The sequence below is a fragment of the Monopterus albus genome, unplaced genomic scaffold (assembly GCF_001952655.1).
Source record: "Monopterus albus unplaced genomic scaffold, M_albus_1.0 scaffold103.1, whole genome shotgun sequence".
Taxonomy (NCBI): domain Eukaryota; kingdom Metazoa; phylum Chordata; class Actinopteri; order Synbranchiformes; family Synbranchidae; genus Monopterus; species Monopterus albus.
The window spans coordinates 3048498-3066885 of NW_018127983.1; the positions used below are offsets into that span (position 1 = coordinate 3048498).

The 18388-nt window shown below is 41.5% G+C and overlaps 1 protein-coding gene across 4 annotated transcripts in view; it reads left to right on the forward strand.

The window, feature by feature from the left end:
- celf5a (cugbp, Elav-like family member 5a) overlaps positions 1–18388 on the forward strand; it is a 235533-nt gene that overhangs the window by 174157 nt on the left and 42988 nt on the right. For all 4 annotated transcript variants that reach the window (XM_020609970.1, XM_020609969.1, XM_020609972.1 and 1 more), the window contains exons 4-5: positions 11759–11887; positions 17345–17424. In XM_020609970.1, the coding sequence (XP_020465626.1) occupies positions 11759–11887; positions 17345–17424 (209 nt within the window). The remainder of the gene's footprint in view (positions 1–11758; positions 11888–17344; positions 17425–18388) is intronic.

An 18388-nucleotide genomic window follows, 5' to 3' on the forward strand; every position in this document is an offset into this window, starting at 1 on the left:
CCCCCCCCCCCCCCCCGCCAGTTTACAACTGTAAACACAGCAGTTTTTTTCAGAGTGAAGAGATGCTCTGCAGTAAAGTGGAGTGTACTGTATGCAAAATGAAATTGCTGGCTGATGTTTTATGTGTAGAACAAATTTGAATCCATTTTCACTAAGGTCCCTATAGGTCTCAGCAGGTGAGCACTGGAGTGCATCCTATATTAACCCTACAGCTCTCACACTTTGGGATGGGGAAAGCTGACATGCAGGGTGACCCTTAAGCATCTTTTGGCCATGTTCAGCAAAGTCATCTGTCAGCTCAGTTGTTCTTGCAGACAAAGCTTGAGTGAGATAATACATCTTCTCTCTTCAGCTGGAGTTGGGCACAGCCCCCTCACCCTCTATCTTCCAGTCCTATACCTTTTCATTTCTCTGTCTCATGCACTCTTTTTACAAATACTCATCATCTCATTCATAATTTTTTTCTTTCTAGTTTTACTTGTACTATGTCCACACCTTTATATTTCTGTTTTATGTCTCTACAATAATTGAGCAGCAATATCATAACCTTTATCTATTATCTTACACTTTAAATCAACCTTTTTATTGTTTTTGCTCATGTATTTTTTCCAGCATGGATTTATATTTTAGAATATTACACTTGTCCAGAGATGAGAAAGTGAGAGGACCTATATTTAACATAATACAATAAATGGGGGCAGGATATCACATGGGGCTCAGTTTGGCTTAGTGTATAATGAAGTTTGTTGTCTCCTGCTGTAGTCAATTTCACCCTTCCATATGAAAAAAGGTAATTACTTGAGAACAACCAGGAAGGCTAATGAGTTACCTTCATGGTAACCCATTAGCCTTCCAAGATAATCACAAGGCAATATGAAAGAAAGAAGAGCGATGGAAATATCAAGGCAGAGGGAAATGGCCAAAAATATGGGAGAGATGGGAAGCAATAATAACAACTCTGCTTTAGGAAGGAAAGAGAGCATGAAAGAGGAGGGAGGCGGGAGTTGGTTGAAGGGGCTGGCTGGGGGGGTGTGTCCAACATTACCCTCATGAATCGGTGTCAGTGAAGCAATGAGAAAATAATTAAGAAACAGACGAGCGCTGTGTTAAATACTGCCAAAAAAGTAGAAGGCCCTTTCTACTTTACAGGAACACAATGTGGAGGGAAAAGAAGAACGGCAACAAATGGGGGAGAGAAAATCCGTATGATAACAGATGCCAAAATGCCCTTCAGATGGCATTATGAAGATGAGACAATATAAATAGCCCTGCCTTATTGTAAATGTTTATATACAGTACCTGTGTATACACATAGCACAGCAGTTTCAGGATTTATGACAGCAGCTGTAATACAGTGAAGTCAACACAAGGCTGTGAGTAATATTTTACATTTGTTATCTTATTGAGTGTAAATTTGCTGAGACATATATGGTGGAGATAAAATATTTTAAGTGATTTCTCCTTCTGTTCTTCTCCTTTCAGCCATTCTGTTCTGAGGTGGGGGTGTAAGTTGTTGTCTGGGCTGTGAGCTATACAGAAACCGAGAGAAAGAAGGGCACAAAACACACAACAGTTATACTTAAACACCTCAGAGGTTTTACATGGAGCATTAGGGGAAGGAGAACCAAGTCAGAAGCCTGTAATTGTATGTTCAAGGCTTACAGCAGGGCCAAGATGCAGCTGAAATCCCCAGCCAGCAGTACAGAACCATTAGACTGCAATGGTGCATAAAATCTTTGAGGCTCTTTGGAGAATACTGAGTGACATACAGGAAGTCCTGCCTGCTGCAGGTGCATTTTGTGTGTTTATAAGTGCGTGCAAATGTGTATCTGTACAGAAGTGTGGGTTAGTCTGTTATGTGTCATATATAATATCCATTATCCTTTCTGCCAGTGGCACAGAAAGAATTCATGATCGCTGGTCTTTAAATCCCCTCTGAGATGAAATCGACTCGGTAGGTGTGCGTGGATGAAATGTGTACGGCTGGAATGCAGAAGCTGTCCTCCTGTGGGGCTGCTGTTCAGTAACACATTATAGTTTGATCTTAAGCTGTTTGACCTGATTAATACGCTATAGGGCTTGTGATGCAACAGTTACCAACCACAACCTCCCACTCATTGCAGTGATGTTAGTTTGTAGGAAGTGTTTTACACTGGCTGGCTCCTGATATCATGTGTTTGTATTTTTCTACACCACTGCATGTACTATCTATGTTTCTATACAGTGGGGCAAAGAAGTACTGGATACACTGCTGTTTTTTCAAGTTTTCCCACTTACAGAGAACGGACAGTTCTGTAATTTTCATCGTAGGTACACCTCAGCTGTGAGAGATGCACCTGTTTGAACTCGTTACCTGTATAAAAGACACCTGTCCACACACTCAATCTATCAGACTCCAACTTCTCCACTATGGGCAAGACCAAAGAGCTGTCTAAGGACACTAGGGACAAAATTGTAGACCTGCACAAGGCTGGGATGGGCTACAGGACAATAGGCAAACAGCTTGGTGAGAAGGCAACAACTGTTGGTGCAATTATTAGACAATGGAAGAAATTCAAGATGACTGTCAATCTCCCTCAGACTGGGGCTCCATAAATAAATTATTTAAAAATCATACAATGTGATTTTCTGGATTTTTTTTAGATTCTGTCTCTCACAGTTGAGGTGTACCTACGATGAAAATTACAGAACTGTCCGTTCCTTTGTATTTGGGAAAACTTAAAAAATCGGCAATGTATCAAATACTTATTTGCCTCACTGTATGTGTGCCATTTGATATAATGCAGCTACTTGTACTTGCAAGTCAATCTTTATGACAGCCGGTATGTGAGGATGTGTATATAATTTTACAATATTGCTACTTTGTGTGCAGCCACCTACATGTTTATAGCATGTATGTACTGTAAGTGTGTGTGAGCAACCTTGTACAGTACCAGTGTGTTTAAGTGTACTTATATGTATGTGAAAGCAGTGAGGCTTAATCTATCCAAGAGGAGTGCTTAGGGAGGGATGCACCGTTTCTGCAGCATGGCTATCAAGGCCCTGCACACAGTGCTCTGTGGCATTTTTACTGATGGTTTTTATGGGGTGCAGCCATACTGCCAATGAGCAGCCTTGACACCAAAATGATGAAACTACAAACTATGAAATCAAGCCAGTGTCACAACAGGTGCTGCTAGAGTTAGAGGATGCAAGTCCCCATAGCCACTGTTGAAAGGAACATGTCTAAATGGAATTATAGACTGCATATACTGTACAATTTACATAATATGGCTATGAACTTAATGAGCAACCTGGGCACAGAACTATGAAATATATTATGTTTAACATTTATACATGATTAAACGCCAGTTCACTCTTTGTATTTCTTTTTTTTAATTCTTTATTAGGTCACATGTGCGTTAATAATGGTCCATATTGTGTTGCCTTGCTGGTGAAAGTGTACAAAAGGGAGCCCTAGGCTTGATGGATTTTTGGTGAGAACTACAGTATTGTTTTCTTTGCAGTTCTGTTCCCAAGCAACATTTCTGCAGTTGTGAGGTAAACAGGACTAATAAGCTACCTCATTAGGGCCAACGCATGGTAGGCCTTAAAGTTTGTGCTGTCAGTTTTGTGGGTTAGCATGCAAACTTCAAAAGGCAGCTGCAGAAATAGCACATGCACACAGGAGTGCTAATTTACTTTAGGAACCGGTTATCAGCTGAAGGCTGTGCTGGTGGAATCTACTAACTGGATTGTGTCTGAAGTGGCTCCAGCGTTATGACAAAAACGTGGCCATCCTCTCACTGGTGATAATACAAAACACAAAAGGCTCATTATTCAGGAGTTAATTTGGCAGGGCTTTCTCACCCTAAGGCTGCGCCAAACCTCAAACACCTTCCCTCCCTGGTCTTTGTCACTCCTACAGCTGATCCCTTATACAAGACTAGAAGGACAACTGTACACAACAAGACACACATACTGTATGCTCCTGTGTACTATTCCGTACATGCACCCTCACCCTTCCATACAAACTAGCTCGTTAATGCAACCACAGCGATAGTTAGATCCCTATATGTAATAAATTGGATTAAATTCCACTGGCTAAGCACTGTGATCTCTTAGGGTTAATTAATTTCATTCCATTCTGTCCTTGTTTTTATGCTTCAACACATGCTGACACTGTTATTGTGTGGCATTCTGCTCACTGGAGAAGTATAATAGGCTCATGAAGGAGGGAGAGGAAGCCACAATGTTTGGTATTCTGGCTACAAAGTGATTTTGATTCTTTCTTTCTTTTGACAGGGAAATACGTTACAGTAGCTAGCGCTAATACGGCAGATCCTTCCCCTCCTCACAGCTCTTATCTCCCCCTCCAAATGAGAAATCCTGGATGGCTTCTCAAGAACCTTGTTTCTGCCTGGATGCTATCTCATTTGGTTTTAATATATTTATCCATTCATTATTGTTCCCTTTTTATCAGCCAGCTAATATTGTTCATAATTTGTCCTTATCTCCAAGCCTGACAGTAAATTTACACTCCCGCTCAGCAGACAGATGGAGAAATGACCCTTTCCCAACTCCTCTCCTCCTTGCTAAACTCCAATGAAACATGACTGACAGCTTGCTGTATAAGTAGTTGTCATAGCAACCTCCCCATCCTTCTGACAAGTGCTTTTTCTTTATAGCACACTCTCTCCCTCTGTCACAATATCTCTCTCCCTCCCTCCATCCCTCTCCCTTGCTGTTGCAACAACTGAGAAAGAGACAAGCAGAAAAGAGAAATTTAAAAACCAGAGAGCACCTTAGGCAGCTGCTATGCTTTCCTTCCAAACCTTCACCCCCTTTCCCATTCCTACCCTTCGTAGTCTCCTCTCACCCTTGCCTTTCCTCATCCTCCCCACCCCTAACAATGAGTTACCAACTCCTGTGGTGCACATCTTTTCATCCATCCTGGCTTATCAAGGACTGCAGGACTGTATGCACATTTTACAGTTTGTGTGTTTCATTCTCATTTTCTTACACATTCACTCTCTCCTCCTCACTCTCTCTCATTCTTTATCTACCATATAGCTCTTCTTTCTTTGTTTCTTTCTTTTTTGTTTGTTTCTTTCTTTCTCTTGTTGCTCCAAAACTCCTATTCTGCCCCACTGCTATTAAATAAGTTTCATTTCACTGTCAAAATCCTCAGCAGTCTGCAGTGTAATCATGCAGTCAAATGTCTCCAGTATTCTGGACTGTGCTGCATATAATGCATGTGTGTTGTATGGACAGGAGATCCTTCAAACATCCATTGAAAATAAATAGTGAGATGAAGGTATTGTGCAGACATTTGGAGCATAGGAATATAAAAAGCATTACAGTGGTTTGGTTTGTCATGTGCATGCTGTAATGATTAGACTATAGCATGAAGAATTGAAATATGAAATATTACTGATTTATTTTGCCTTTGCTCAGTGTTTCAAAGACTTCACACAAGGCCAGTGCACTCATACTGGAAAGTGTATATTGATTAGAAAAGGTCCTAATAGACTCAGTAATAGTCAGTGTGTGTAACCAGGCATCACACTGCCATTTCATTATTCTGAAGTTTAATTTCCAATGCATTTATTCCAAACATGCATCTGTTTATAAAGTAAATTAAACATGATGGGAGGGGTGCATTTCAGGACAGCAGTGATGTGACACAATGAAGTTTTGTATAATATTCTTCCACAGTGAATTGCAAATGTATCTTAGTGCCAGCATGCTGCACAGTTAACACAGTCAAGTTACTGGTGGTTATTAGGACCCTGAAATAATTCAACAAGTATCTAATTTAGGATGGTATTAATGTTGGCTAGGCTTTGTTATGATGTTGGCACAAAAAAAACAACAACATTTATCTGAGCAGCAGAGGCCATTTACTGCAGGTGAAGAGCTGGAACAGAAAGATGATTCTGTTGTGGTTTTTTTTTAAGGCTGCAAATAATAAAAGAGCCATTTCCTGCTAATATGTTTGAACCTTATTGCATCGAAGAAATTTCAGGCTTTTGTGAGACCCACAATTCAGTTCATTGAGATAAAAATGTGAAACATTGTTGTCATGACTTGATAATTATGGGAAATACAGTTCACTTTGGCTTAATTATCTAGCTCAAAATAGCAGAAAGCCAGCAAATGTAAACAGTGACATAAGTACCCCAAAAGCCTAAATGGAGCCAAGGCAACACCGTTGTTTAGCTTTATTGTTTAACAATGTTATAATGAGAATACAGGTAGAAAATATAGGAAATATATACACAGTATTAAAAAACACAAAAATGTCAGAAAGAATCAGCAAACAAACTGATTACTCAAGATGTGGTGTTCAAGCTGTTATGAAGAAATATGAAGACTCTGCAGAGCCTGAGGACAAAAACAGGATTGGAAGACCAAGAAAACTGACAAAATTTGATGAGAAGTTTCTCAATGTGTCTTCTTTGAGAGACCGGAAGAAATTCAGCAAGGACCTGGCACAGCATCTGGCAGCTTCATCTGGATGCCAAGTTGATCCTTCCACAGTTCAAAGAAGCTCGGTCAGGAACAACCCTTGTGGAAAGACAGCTGCCAAGAAACCACTTTTTCAGAAGAGGGACAGGAAGAAATGACTGAAATATAATAATAACAAGGATAATCACCTTTATTGCCCAAGTATGTTACACACAAGGAATGGTACAGAACCAGCACCAACTCACTCAATGACTCTAACCATCGGGGGCAATGGGGGGTTCAGTGTCTTGCCCAAGGACACTTTGACATGTGGACTGCAGGCACTGAGATTTGAACCTTCAACCTTCTGGTTGGAGACGACTGCTGTACCCACCGCACTGTCACCTACTGCACATGCACTCGCAAAGATTGGAGTGAGGATCAGCGGTGATGAATCGACATTTGAAATTTCCAGGTCCAATTGTCGACAGTATGTGAGAAGAAGAGTTGGAAAGAGGTGAAAGAATGAGTGGTGCAGCCTTCAGTGAAACATGCTGGAGGGTCTGTCAAGACTTCAAGACAGTGTCCTCAAAAGAATCCATGCTGTGCTACTGTAAGTGCAAAGGGAGCACACACTAAATACAGACTTTGGAATATAGAAAATTGAAAATTGTGTGGGTTTTTTAATATTGTGTACATACTTCCTGTATTGTCTGGTTAGATCTCAGTAAAGAGAGAAATACATATAAGTTATCATTACAACCTTGGTAAAACAGCAAAACTTTATGGTAGCCTAAGACACAGTACTATATATGAGCCTGAAGATCTCTTTCCTCAGTTACAGAAGTTTGTTTCCATACATGTGGAATATGAAAAATATTATTATGGCATGTACTGTACTGCATGGGTGAGGCATAGATATGAACTGAATTGCAGATCAAAGAAGAGTGCTTCTACATCAGAACAAAAGTTTTGGAATTTACAATCTGTGTCATGAATCAAGCAGGCTGGAGAGGGAACCTCACTGGGAGACAATATGGTTTTCCCCCTCAGTATAGAAAAATATTTATTCCTAGCTTTGCACAGCAGCATCAAAAGACCCACATGAAGCAGGGTTACTGGTGGTGTGTTGCAACTTTGAGCAGGTAGGAGTAGACAGAGTAGAAGCCAGCAGCAGTTTAGCAGCTAGTAGTGGCATAAGGTTAATCAGATTAAATGGTGTAGGCTGAGGTGGATGGAAAATAGCAACAACAGCAGTTAATCGGCCTTCATAGCTTTGTGTTTTGTACTCTGAACAACACAAGTTAAACAGCATTAAACTAAAGAATAGATGTCCTGAAGAAAAAATCAATATGTTGTAGTTAGGAGATAGGAGTTATAAGAATGGGACACACATAGAAAACTGTATGTTTTCTGTGTGTGTCCTAGTGGGTGAATCTATCAACTGTAATCCTGTGTGTCAGGGTGTAAGAGGGTATCCAAGTATGTGCATATCACTTTTCCTCTTTTTCCCTTTTTTGCCCCCCCCCCCCTTCCCTTCAGATATGCAAGTGTTTTGCACCCTGCATCTGTTTTCAGACTCCCTGTGCTACACTGTAGATAAATGAGATAATGTTTCTGTTGGCGATGAACACAAGACCTGAATTCCCAAGGTAACGCTTTAAATGAGAGCAACCACAACCGAATCCTAGACAGTGGAACAAATCTCCTAGATGATCTGTTTTCATGCGTTGTTAGCTTGTTTTCAAAGCACACTCGCATTGCAGAACATGCACTCCATCTCTCTCCCAGTCACAAATGAAGAATTCCTACTAAATGCTACCGCTGTAAAAATTAAATTTCATATACAGTGACATTGTTTTGGCAATCAACTCTTGCGTGTGCATTCAGATTTTTGGATACGCAAATAGCCCAAACACTGATCATGACGTCTGTGTGTGGGCTTTTGTGTAGCTCCCTATGAACCAATACTACACAACAATGTCATTTAGTGTGGCTAATGATCCTGTAATACTTGGAGTCCTATTAAAATTATTTCCACTCAGCTGGAGTTGACTTGCCAGTTAGCAGGCCTTTAGCTGAAGGATGGATGCCACATGATAATTGAAGACGTGCCACATGTGAGCTGTTCATAGCGTGTCAGTGTGTAGCTCATTTGAAACTGATTTAGGTAATGCATTAATTCAGAACTTATCAGATCCCCATCATCTTCTTGAACAAGGGAGTTACAGTGGAGAATTAAAGTGGAGAATGTAAAGGACTGTAGTTGCATGGGTATGTGTGAGATGAGGTCCAGCCCATCCCCCTCTCTGTAACTCATCTTCCCCATCCAACCTCAGAATTTATATTCTCCCTCAAGCAAAAGGAATGACCATCTTGGCCTTTCATTTTCCAGTTCAGGGCTTTCCGTTTTTGCAGATAAATACTCTCCAATCCACCCTGGCAGATGTCATATTGCATCACTTCCATTTTGATACATAGCCTCTGATCCTGTCACTTGCAATAAGGAGCCAGCTCTAGGGATGCCCCTCCCTAGACAATGCTCTGACAAGGGTGATTATTTTAAAGGTGCATCATTGGTGGTGCTGAGTGCTGAAACCCTAGCTGGATGCCTTATTGACATACACTTTCTGTTGTGCCCGCTGCTTGAATGTGGGTATCGGCTAGTGACTGGGTCAAGAAACGATAACACAATACAGTCAGTAGTCATCACAGGTCAACCTGACACTGTGTAATACCCCTGGTGACGATTTATGCTGCTCTCGACCTCCTCACAGCAGCAGCCGTTAGTCCTGTCTCTCACTCAGTCTCTCTGCTATGACTTCACAGGTCAGAGCTGGATTAACAACAATCTGTATAAAGGGAATATTTTAGTGCTGCCGCCACCAGCAGAGACATCTCGCACTCTAGCATTAATCACACAAGACCAGAGTACATCAGTAAACACAGAGTGTTAGGTCAAGGTAAAGATCAGCTCCCACAGCATTTAACAGGACTCAATAGCATACAGCCTATCTATTGAAAAGTCAGCGTTATTCATGGCATGTCTCCCCCAACCTTTGTTGCTCACAGGAGAGACACGCCATTGTTCACTGAAGAGCACACTGAAATATTTCTCTGGCTACACAAAAAACACTGGATCAGCAGCAATTAGTAGAGTAAAAGAGAGATAAAGAGACGAAGGGAGGGAGGGAGTTGAAAAAGGATGAGTGGGAAAATGTAGAATCAGCGAGAGAAAAAGAAAAACAGAAAAGAGAGAGGAAAGAAGGATGAATACAGAGAAATGGCAAGAGACAGTGAGTAAAAGAAAGATAGAGTGTGTGTGTTTCCAGCCAGTGCAATGTGGTGTGTAGGAGGATGGAGCTGCTTGGAGCCCCTAGTGCTTTTAAAGGACCAAAGACTTGTTCATTGTCTTGGATGTGTGTGTTGGGGTGGGTGTATGAAACCTCTTCATTAGTCTTCACATTGCTCTTCCCTTCAGTTTCATTTACCCCCAACAGCTACAGTATACAGTCATGGCCAAAAATATTGGCACCCCTGCATTTCTATCAGACAAAACACCACTTCTCCCAGAAAACTGTTGCAATTTTGTCGGTATTCTCATGTTTCTTACTTTAGTTTGCATTGGAATAACACAAAAAAGCAGAGAAAATACATTTTACACAGAACTCCAAACATGGACTGGACAGAATTAATGACACCCTCAACTTAACATTTGGTAGCACATCCTTTGGTCAAAATAACTGAGATCAATCCCGTCCTGTAACCATCAGTGAGTTTCTTACGCCTCTCTACTGGAATTTTGGACCACTCTTCTTTTGCCAACTGCTCCAGGGCTTTCAGATTTAAAGGGTTCCTTCTCCCAGCTGCTGTTTTGAGATCCCTCCACAGGGGCTCTATGGGATTTAGATCTGGACTCATTGCTGGCTACCTCAGAAGTCTCCAGCACATTGTTTGAAACCATTTCTGGTGCTTTTTGAAGTCTGCTTTGGGTCCTGATGTAAGACCCATGACCTCTGACAGAGACCCAACCTTCTGACACTAGACCCTGTACTGTGCCCCAGAATTAATTGGCAGTCTTCAAATTTCACAATACCATACACACATGCAGTGCCTGAAGCAGCAAAACAACCCCAAAACATCAGTGAACCTCCACCATGTTTGAATGTAGGGACTGTGCTCTTTACTTAGAAGGCCTCATTTTGTTTTCTGAAAACAGTAGAATGATGTGCTTGACCAAAAAGCTCTATTTTAGTATCATCTGTCCATATAACATTTTCCCAGAGGGACTGTGGCTTCCTCAGGTAAGTTTTGGCAAACTCCAGTCTGGCTTTTTTGTGTTTCTGTGTCAGCAGTGGGGTCCCCCTGGGTCTCCTACAGCAGTGTCCGTTGTCACTCAAATAGTAACTGATAGTGCGAGCTGACACTGTTGCACCCTGTGCCTGCAGGTCAGCTTGAATTTGTTTGGAAGTTGATCGAGATTCTTTATCCACCAATTGAATGATCCTTCATTACAATCTGTCATCTGCTTTTCTCTTTTGTCCACGTCCAGGGAGATTAGCTACAGCGCCATGGGCTGTAAACGTCTTGACAACATTGCGCACAGTGGACACAGGAATAGCAAGATCTCTGGAGATGGACTTGTAGCCTTGAGATTGTCCAGGCCATTCCATTTTTGTGGTTCTAAAATCCTCAGGCAATTCTTTGCCCTTTTTTCTCTGCTCCATGCTCAGTGTGGTCCACAAGACACAAAGGTTGAATCAACTTTTCTCCATTTTATGTGGTTGCAAGTGTGATTTCTATATTGCCAGTGCCTGTTGATTGCTACAGGTGAGTTTCATTACAAATTAAAGGAGCATCACATGCTTGAAATACAAGCATGGTGTCAAAGAAGAAAAGGTGTCAAAGAATGTATCAGATTTCACTTTTTCTCAGCTTTTTTGTGTTGTTCCAATGCAAACAAGAAAAATAAACATGAGAATACCAATGAATTTGTGATTGCAACAATTTCCTGGGAGAAGTGGTGCATTATCTGAAATAAATGCAGGGCTGCCAATATTTCTGGCCATGACTGTACAGGATGTGTCTCTATATGGGATGAAGCCCACTTACACCAGACAATCAGTCTTGGAAAAAAGATAATAGAATCTAACTGAGCCCTGCCAGTGTTAAAAAAAACTAGACAGTTACTCCACTGAACCAAGGCTCTGTGACTATTGTTTTCTGCAGAAAGAGACTTATCCATCAAGAATCACTATTGTATTTTCTCGAACTGGTTTCATAATTGAGGACCAAACGCTGAAATTTTTTTTGTCTTTCTTTGTTCCAGAAGACAGGAAGTTGTTTGTTGGGATGCTAAACAAACAACAAACTGAGGAGGATGTTTACCGCCTCTTCGAACCCTACGGAGTCATAGAGGAGTGCACGGTCCTAAGAGGTCCTGATGGAAACAGCAAAGGTAGAAGCCATGACATGGCTGTCAGCATTATTTAGGTCACTGACAGACAAGTGACTGTGTGTGTGTGTCTGTGTCAGCCGGGGTATGGAAAACATATGTGACACATGCATCAGATGTGGGTCAAGTAGCATTTTCACGTAGTTGCAGTATATTTGTAACGCTACACTGTGTAATGTTGTTACAGTGAACCGTAAAATGGTGCTAGTTCGGACTCAGAGAAATGCAAAACTTGGACTCAGGCTTGACAAGGTAAATGTATTTTAATGAATTGAGAAAAATGAGAAGTGGACAGAGCCGGTCTTGTCAGCCGATCTCGGGGTAGCTGGGAACGCTGGGTTGACTGGACTGCTAGTGATTTAACCTGGGGTTGAAGGAGAGGCGCATCCTGATGAATAAGAGGATGAGAGTATGAGAGAAAGTAATAGATAGGCTAAGGTAAGAGCTAGCTCCAGTGGTAACCCTGAGGACCTGAACAGCTGAGCGCACTAGCTCTTGGCAGGAGAGCGCAGCAGGCATGGGAAGCAGTTCAGGGAGGCAGGAGCTGGCACAGGTGAATGCTAGTCTGGTGTGCAGGACCAGGATCAGTCCGACAGCAGAGCAGGCAGCAGGATGGCGTGACGAAAACAAACAGCAGAAGTCCAGAGCCACAGAGCTAACACAGTAAAATCAGGCCTTCTCGCACTGAGAAGTTCAGCCTGAGGAAACAGTTCACAGTCACTGCACCAAATAGTTGAGAGAAAAACAAAAACGGCCGAGGCCAACCCGATACTGGGGAATACAGGTTAAACACAAAGCGACCCTTTATAAACAAACAAAAAGGGCGAGAATCCAGAAAAGATGGTTCAAAAGTAAATAAAAACAGAGGGCATATAGCTCAAACACATAAGGTCAGTCTTAACAACAGAAAAGCAGTTCATTCATATAGAATCTGACATGAGTCCAAAGCCATGTTACCAGCAAGATTACAAGAGATCATCTGGCGACGAAGACATACCAACGCTTCCCTTAAGTACTGATCTAATCATTGAGAGCAGGTGTGCCTCGTCGCTTGGAATGCACTCCCACCTGTGTGAGGGCGAAGCTGCTGGGATTACCTGTGCCAGCTGACGAGGTGCTGGGGGCAGCCAGGGCCACAGATGTAGCAAATGTGCTAAACACCTACAGGCAGTGACAAAAATGTTTAAACTAATTTATCAAGTTCTGTTTGATTATTGTCTGACTTTCATAAATATGGACTACAAGAGATGTTAAGTGGATAATTTGTTTATTTACATGGTTTTATAGGGGTATTTGTGCCATTTTGTGCCAAAACCCTAATCTGGTCATTTTTAACAGGGTAATAATGGAATTTCTTTTCTTTGTTTAATGTCCAGAGGCCAGGCACAAAACCAGGATACTATGCACTTAAGTCACAATCAAAACAGGGCACCCTGTGTTATCAGTAATTGTAAACCCATCAACTACAGTAGTAATTGAAAAAATGTGACTAAATATACCTCATTTTAAAAAAAGAAAAAAGAAAGAAAGAAAACCTATTACAAAGCCATGATTTATTTTCTTTCTGTCCTAATTTGTTGCAGAGGGTTAATCTCATGCATTTTTTCATGTGGATGTACTGCAGTGATATCTTGTAGGCCTTTTTCAGACAGCCTAAAACTTTTGGAGACATCAGTTCCCTATGACATGCTGCAAAGAGCAAAGGGACTTCTGGGTTTCATGTCTCTAAAGCCTATTCTCTGGCCAGCACTTATGGAAATTGTTGTGGAATTATATCTAAAGGTTCTGGAGCCAAAGTGCTCTGGTTGGGAGGAGGAGATGGGAATGATGAATGTCAAAACAATTCAAGTGTCCCCACTGTGAGGATGAGGGAAGCCAAGAGAAGATGTATTCCTCTTTGTGGCTTTGTAATATTTGTGCTTTAAGTCAGATCTGTGGTTTGAAACATTCAAAACATCACCCTGTGATCATTACTATTATATTCATTTTGTTCCCCTATTACTGTAGGTGTCTGTTCTGTAGTTTAAAAACCCAAACCAATAAAATATCTGTATTCCTCGCAAAAACAGTTGCACTTTGCTTTCACAGTGCCTGTTTGTACAACAGTATAATTCGGGTGCATTTGATAACATAATGTTTTATGCTCCCTAGTTATTGCAAAGTTCCAGATTCATATTAAAAACTCCCATTTGGTTCATTTTAAACATGCAGGCAATGCATGACTTGAAAAGTACCAGGGTACCAAAGTTCAGTGGTTAATTATAGTGGCATGTAGTTTGTACTATTGTAGCAAAGTCCTTGTACAGGTCATGCCAACACTAGCTCTTTTCTATTCATATCTCAATAGGGGGCTGTGGTCTGACAGCTGAATGGGCATCTTGATTGCCTGGTGTCCACAGGGGTAAGCCCATTAAGAAGAGAAGAATGGCAGGGCAGCTGGATCAAGCAGGACAGATGATAAAGAGAGTAAAGAATGAAAGATTAAATAAGAATATAAAGAAGCTCAAAATGAAATGAAATTAGGGTATGAAATGGGGTATAATTATAAGAGGTCCTAGTGGCTCAGTGGATAGTACTGCTGCCTCCCTGCAACAGACCAGGTTCAATGTTTTTCTGTGTGTAGAGTTTAGGTGTTGTCTTTGTTATGCTTTCAAGCCTAACCCTTTAAAAAACCCACTCCAGAGACATGCAAGAGCAATGGATTGGGCCAATGCAGTGATTTGCCCACACCTATCCCTGAGAAAGTGTGTATAATATTCAGATTTTAACATTAACTAACATCACTTACTGAATATGTAAGTAATAAAATCGTGATTTTGGAGTGGTTGCATGTTTAATTAGGCACATGACAAATCCACTCTGGTGACTGACTGGGTGATATGGCCAAAAATATTATCACAGTATTTTTTTTCATGTTTTTCAGTATCAATTACTATTCTTATATTTGTTTAATACAATTAATTAGGAAGGAAATGCATTCAAAATGTTTGTTAGACTTCAGGGATACACACAATGTGATATGATGAGTACCACAAGGTTTGTAAACAAGGTTTATTTACAAGAAAGCTCCACAGGGTACCTTTTAATTTGAATTGCAAGGATTTTAAAAAAATTGTTTTAGGATTGAATTCTACATAAATCACATGGTTTATTACGGGTATAAACATTAATGTAATTTATTTTTAATACACAGTCATGGCATAACATTTTATTAGGGTTTGCCAGACCGTATGTACCATTTTCAAATCATCAGTGTGTGACCTCTCTTCACTACAATTTCATCATCCTGACTTTTCTTATGGTTGCTCTTTTTTACATTTCCAACAATGTGTATATGTTTTTACTTGTTCTGGCCCTACATGTCAGCTACATAGCTTTATTGTAACAGCTCAGAAAAACCCAACTGCATGACCACAAGGCAGATGGAAAGTCATAGAATAGTTTATTGCACTTTTCTTTTATTGCAAGCAGGCCAGAGGTCTTGGTTGGCAAACTGGTTCAGTAGGGCAGGCAAGTCTTTTAATCAAACAAATCAGATTGGGGCTTTTACACTGAGGGTGAGATCCAGAAAGCAAACAAGAGCCCATACACAAGGCAGCTAAACTCACTGAAAGGGGCAGACAAACAAATGAAGACAAACTGATGCAAGGTAGGTGTGTGTGGCTGAGATGCAGGGAAGGTAATTGGCGGGAAAAGTGTATGGAAGGTGAAGAGTGCCAGTAGATATTATGAGGGGTGAGTATTATTTGTGGAAAGGCTTAACCCAAACACTGAACAGATGCCTTTATCTAAGATTAGTCATCAGTTTATCATTGTTTTTAATAAGGACAATCACCTTTATTGGCCAAGTATGTTACACACAAGGATTTTGTTTCCGGTACAGAACCGATGGCAGCCATCTGCGGCACCAACTCAGACTGATGGCTCTAACCATCGGGGGGCAACGGGGGGTGGGGGTGGGGGGGGCTGGGGGTTCAGTGTCTTGCCCAAGGACACTTTGACACATGGACCGCAGGCACTGGGATTCAAACCGCCAACCTTCCGGTTGGGAGATGACTTCTCTACCCACTGAACCACAGTTGTGGCTTTTTTCCATAGTAATCCTTGAGATTATTTTATTGTCTAGCCCTATTACTACTTAATCTGTTTTTCACTTTTGGAATGGTGCCGTATTTCAGTCTAGTAATTGAATAATTATGTTAAGTCAGATGGCTTATGAGACAGGGAGGACCCCAATGGCAGGACACAAAACAGTCAGTCCGGACAAGACGTTAATGAGGATTTACAGAGTAAAACAGAAGAGTAGGGAGAGTTGGGTTCAGGGCGTAGGAGTGATGCAAAAGGCTGGGAGCTCAGGAGAGGGAAGAGGCAGGGGATAGACAAGGCACAGGCTAACTGGCGAGTGGGAGGCACAGGGCAGGCAGGGATCCACTCAGTGTCGAGGGAAGGTAGGTGAGTGGATCAAGGACAAACCAGACGTCGATGAGGAACAACAGGTGAGTGGGAGATGCAGGACTGAGGAGGCTCACTCAGTGTCGAGGTAAAGCTGGTTAGCAGATCAGTCATGGGACAAAAACAACCCAAACAGGGTGAAGGGAGACAAAAACACATAAGAGTCGTCCAGGACAACAGGTACAAAACTGAGAAGCAGAATTCTGGTAATAGCACAAAATAGCAACCACTAGAACGCAGCATAGGTAGCAAATGAACTGGCAATAAGGAGACGCCAGAGCTTTGGTTAAATGCAGTGGGGCCAATTGCTTGCACCTGTGCCGGTGAGCACGCCCTGTCGCTTGCCGTAATTGTCAGTTTGGGGAAGTGAGCAAATACCAGCTAAGGACCTACCAAATTAATGTGCAGCAATTTAATAGCAGTGTGCTCTTTGTGAACCCACAAACTCTGTCTTCAACTTGTTTTCACTGTATCTACTCCTCACAGTATTCGTCAAGGACATTAGGGCCAAGAGTGTTGGGTCTGTGGATCCTGGCCTTTGCACTTAATATTCACAAATATTGATCAGAACATCCTGTTGTAAGAACAATACACTGCACTGAGTTCTCAGATGTAGTGGTTTTCTGTGTGAAACATCATGAGTTTTCCAGTTTGGCTAGTATTTAATATACACAGACAGGCATGTGGTGCTAAATAGCATGCTTTTCTGCTTCATCAGTGAAATCTTTAGCCTGTAGCTTCTTCCTGCTTGTCTGCCTGACTAATGCCCAGAGTAGGGCAGCCTGCTGTGCAATGAGAGCTTCTAACTGCACAGTGACTTCTGTGGTGTCAAATATAATTCAACATCCCTTATTAATATACCAAAGGCTTTTAAACTCACTTGATTGAATGCATTTACTGTGTGTGTTTATAGATATACAGTTTATACACACATACAGTATACTGTGTGTATTTGTGTGTGTGTGCTGTCATATACAGTATAATGTGTGCATCTGTTCTCTCTTCCAGGTTGCGCCTTTGTCAAGTTCTCCACACATACTGAGGCCCAGTCTGCAATCAGTGCCCTCCACGGCAGCCAGACCATGCCAGTAAGTAAAGCTCACTCCCTCACAAAACACAGACACATACTCACTTCGCGCAACATCCACGGCATGCACACTACATCCACACCTCCCACCGCTCACAATAGTTATGTGCAGTTCAGCTCCCTTGATTGAAATCTATCTGCTCTCAGTGTTAATCTTACCCCCAACTTTAAGCTTTTATAGAAAGTGTAACCATCCTCACAAATATAACAGATACCACTGTCTATTTAATTATGATGGTACTGTTTTAAAAATCCAAATCTAATTTCCCAATAAAATAGTTTAGAATGCTAAGTGAATTTTCAGTGAGTCATCATAATCAGTGAATATAACTCTGGCGTGAGATTACATTTGCTTGTTATGTAAGCACACCGTGTCCTCTGAATTCTTTCCGTATTGGATTTAACATGAGTGCAGAAGCTATACTGCTCATTTGTATGTGGCTCATGTTTAGTTATGGTCCCTGTATACCTGATGGTGTCAACATAAAAGCCACTTACTCTGCACTCCATACCTGAATAGAGATATTCTCCGTGACATCTGGTGAGCAGACAGAGAGTCACATCCCATAATATACAGTGGCCTGAAGTATACTCTGCTTTTATCCTCATTTTTTGGCACTATCAACTCACAGAAGCAGGGAACCTGAACTCTTGCCCACCCTGTCTCACAGGTGTTGTGTTTCACTGCATGATTTCATTATTAATGGTTGCCAATGTGTGAGGAAAGCGGAGAGAAGCACTACAGAAGCCAGCTGTGTCATTTTGGCACAACCTCTGAATCAATCTAAGTGCAAATGACTGCAGGTCATGAGGAAATACTCAGGATGTCCATTCTCCATAGATACCCTGCTTCTCTGTTGCTCCATCCCCTACCTCTGCTATCTCTCTGCCCTCGCTCGTCTCTCTTTGGCAGCCTCTCGGGATATTAGGCAATAGACTTGTTTACTCCACCTTTCACCGCATTG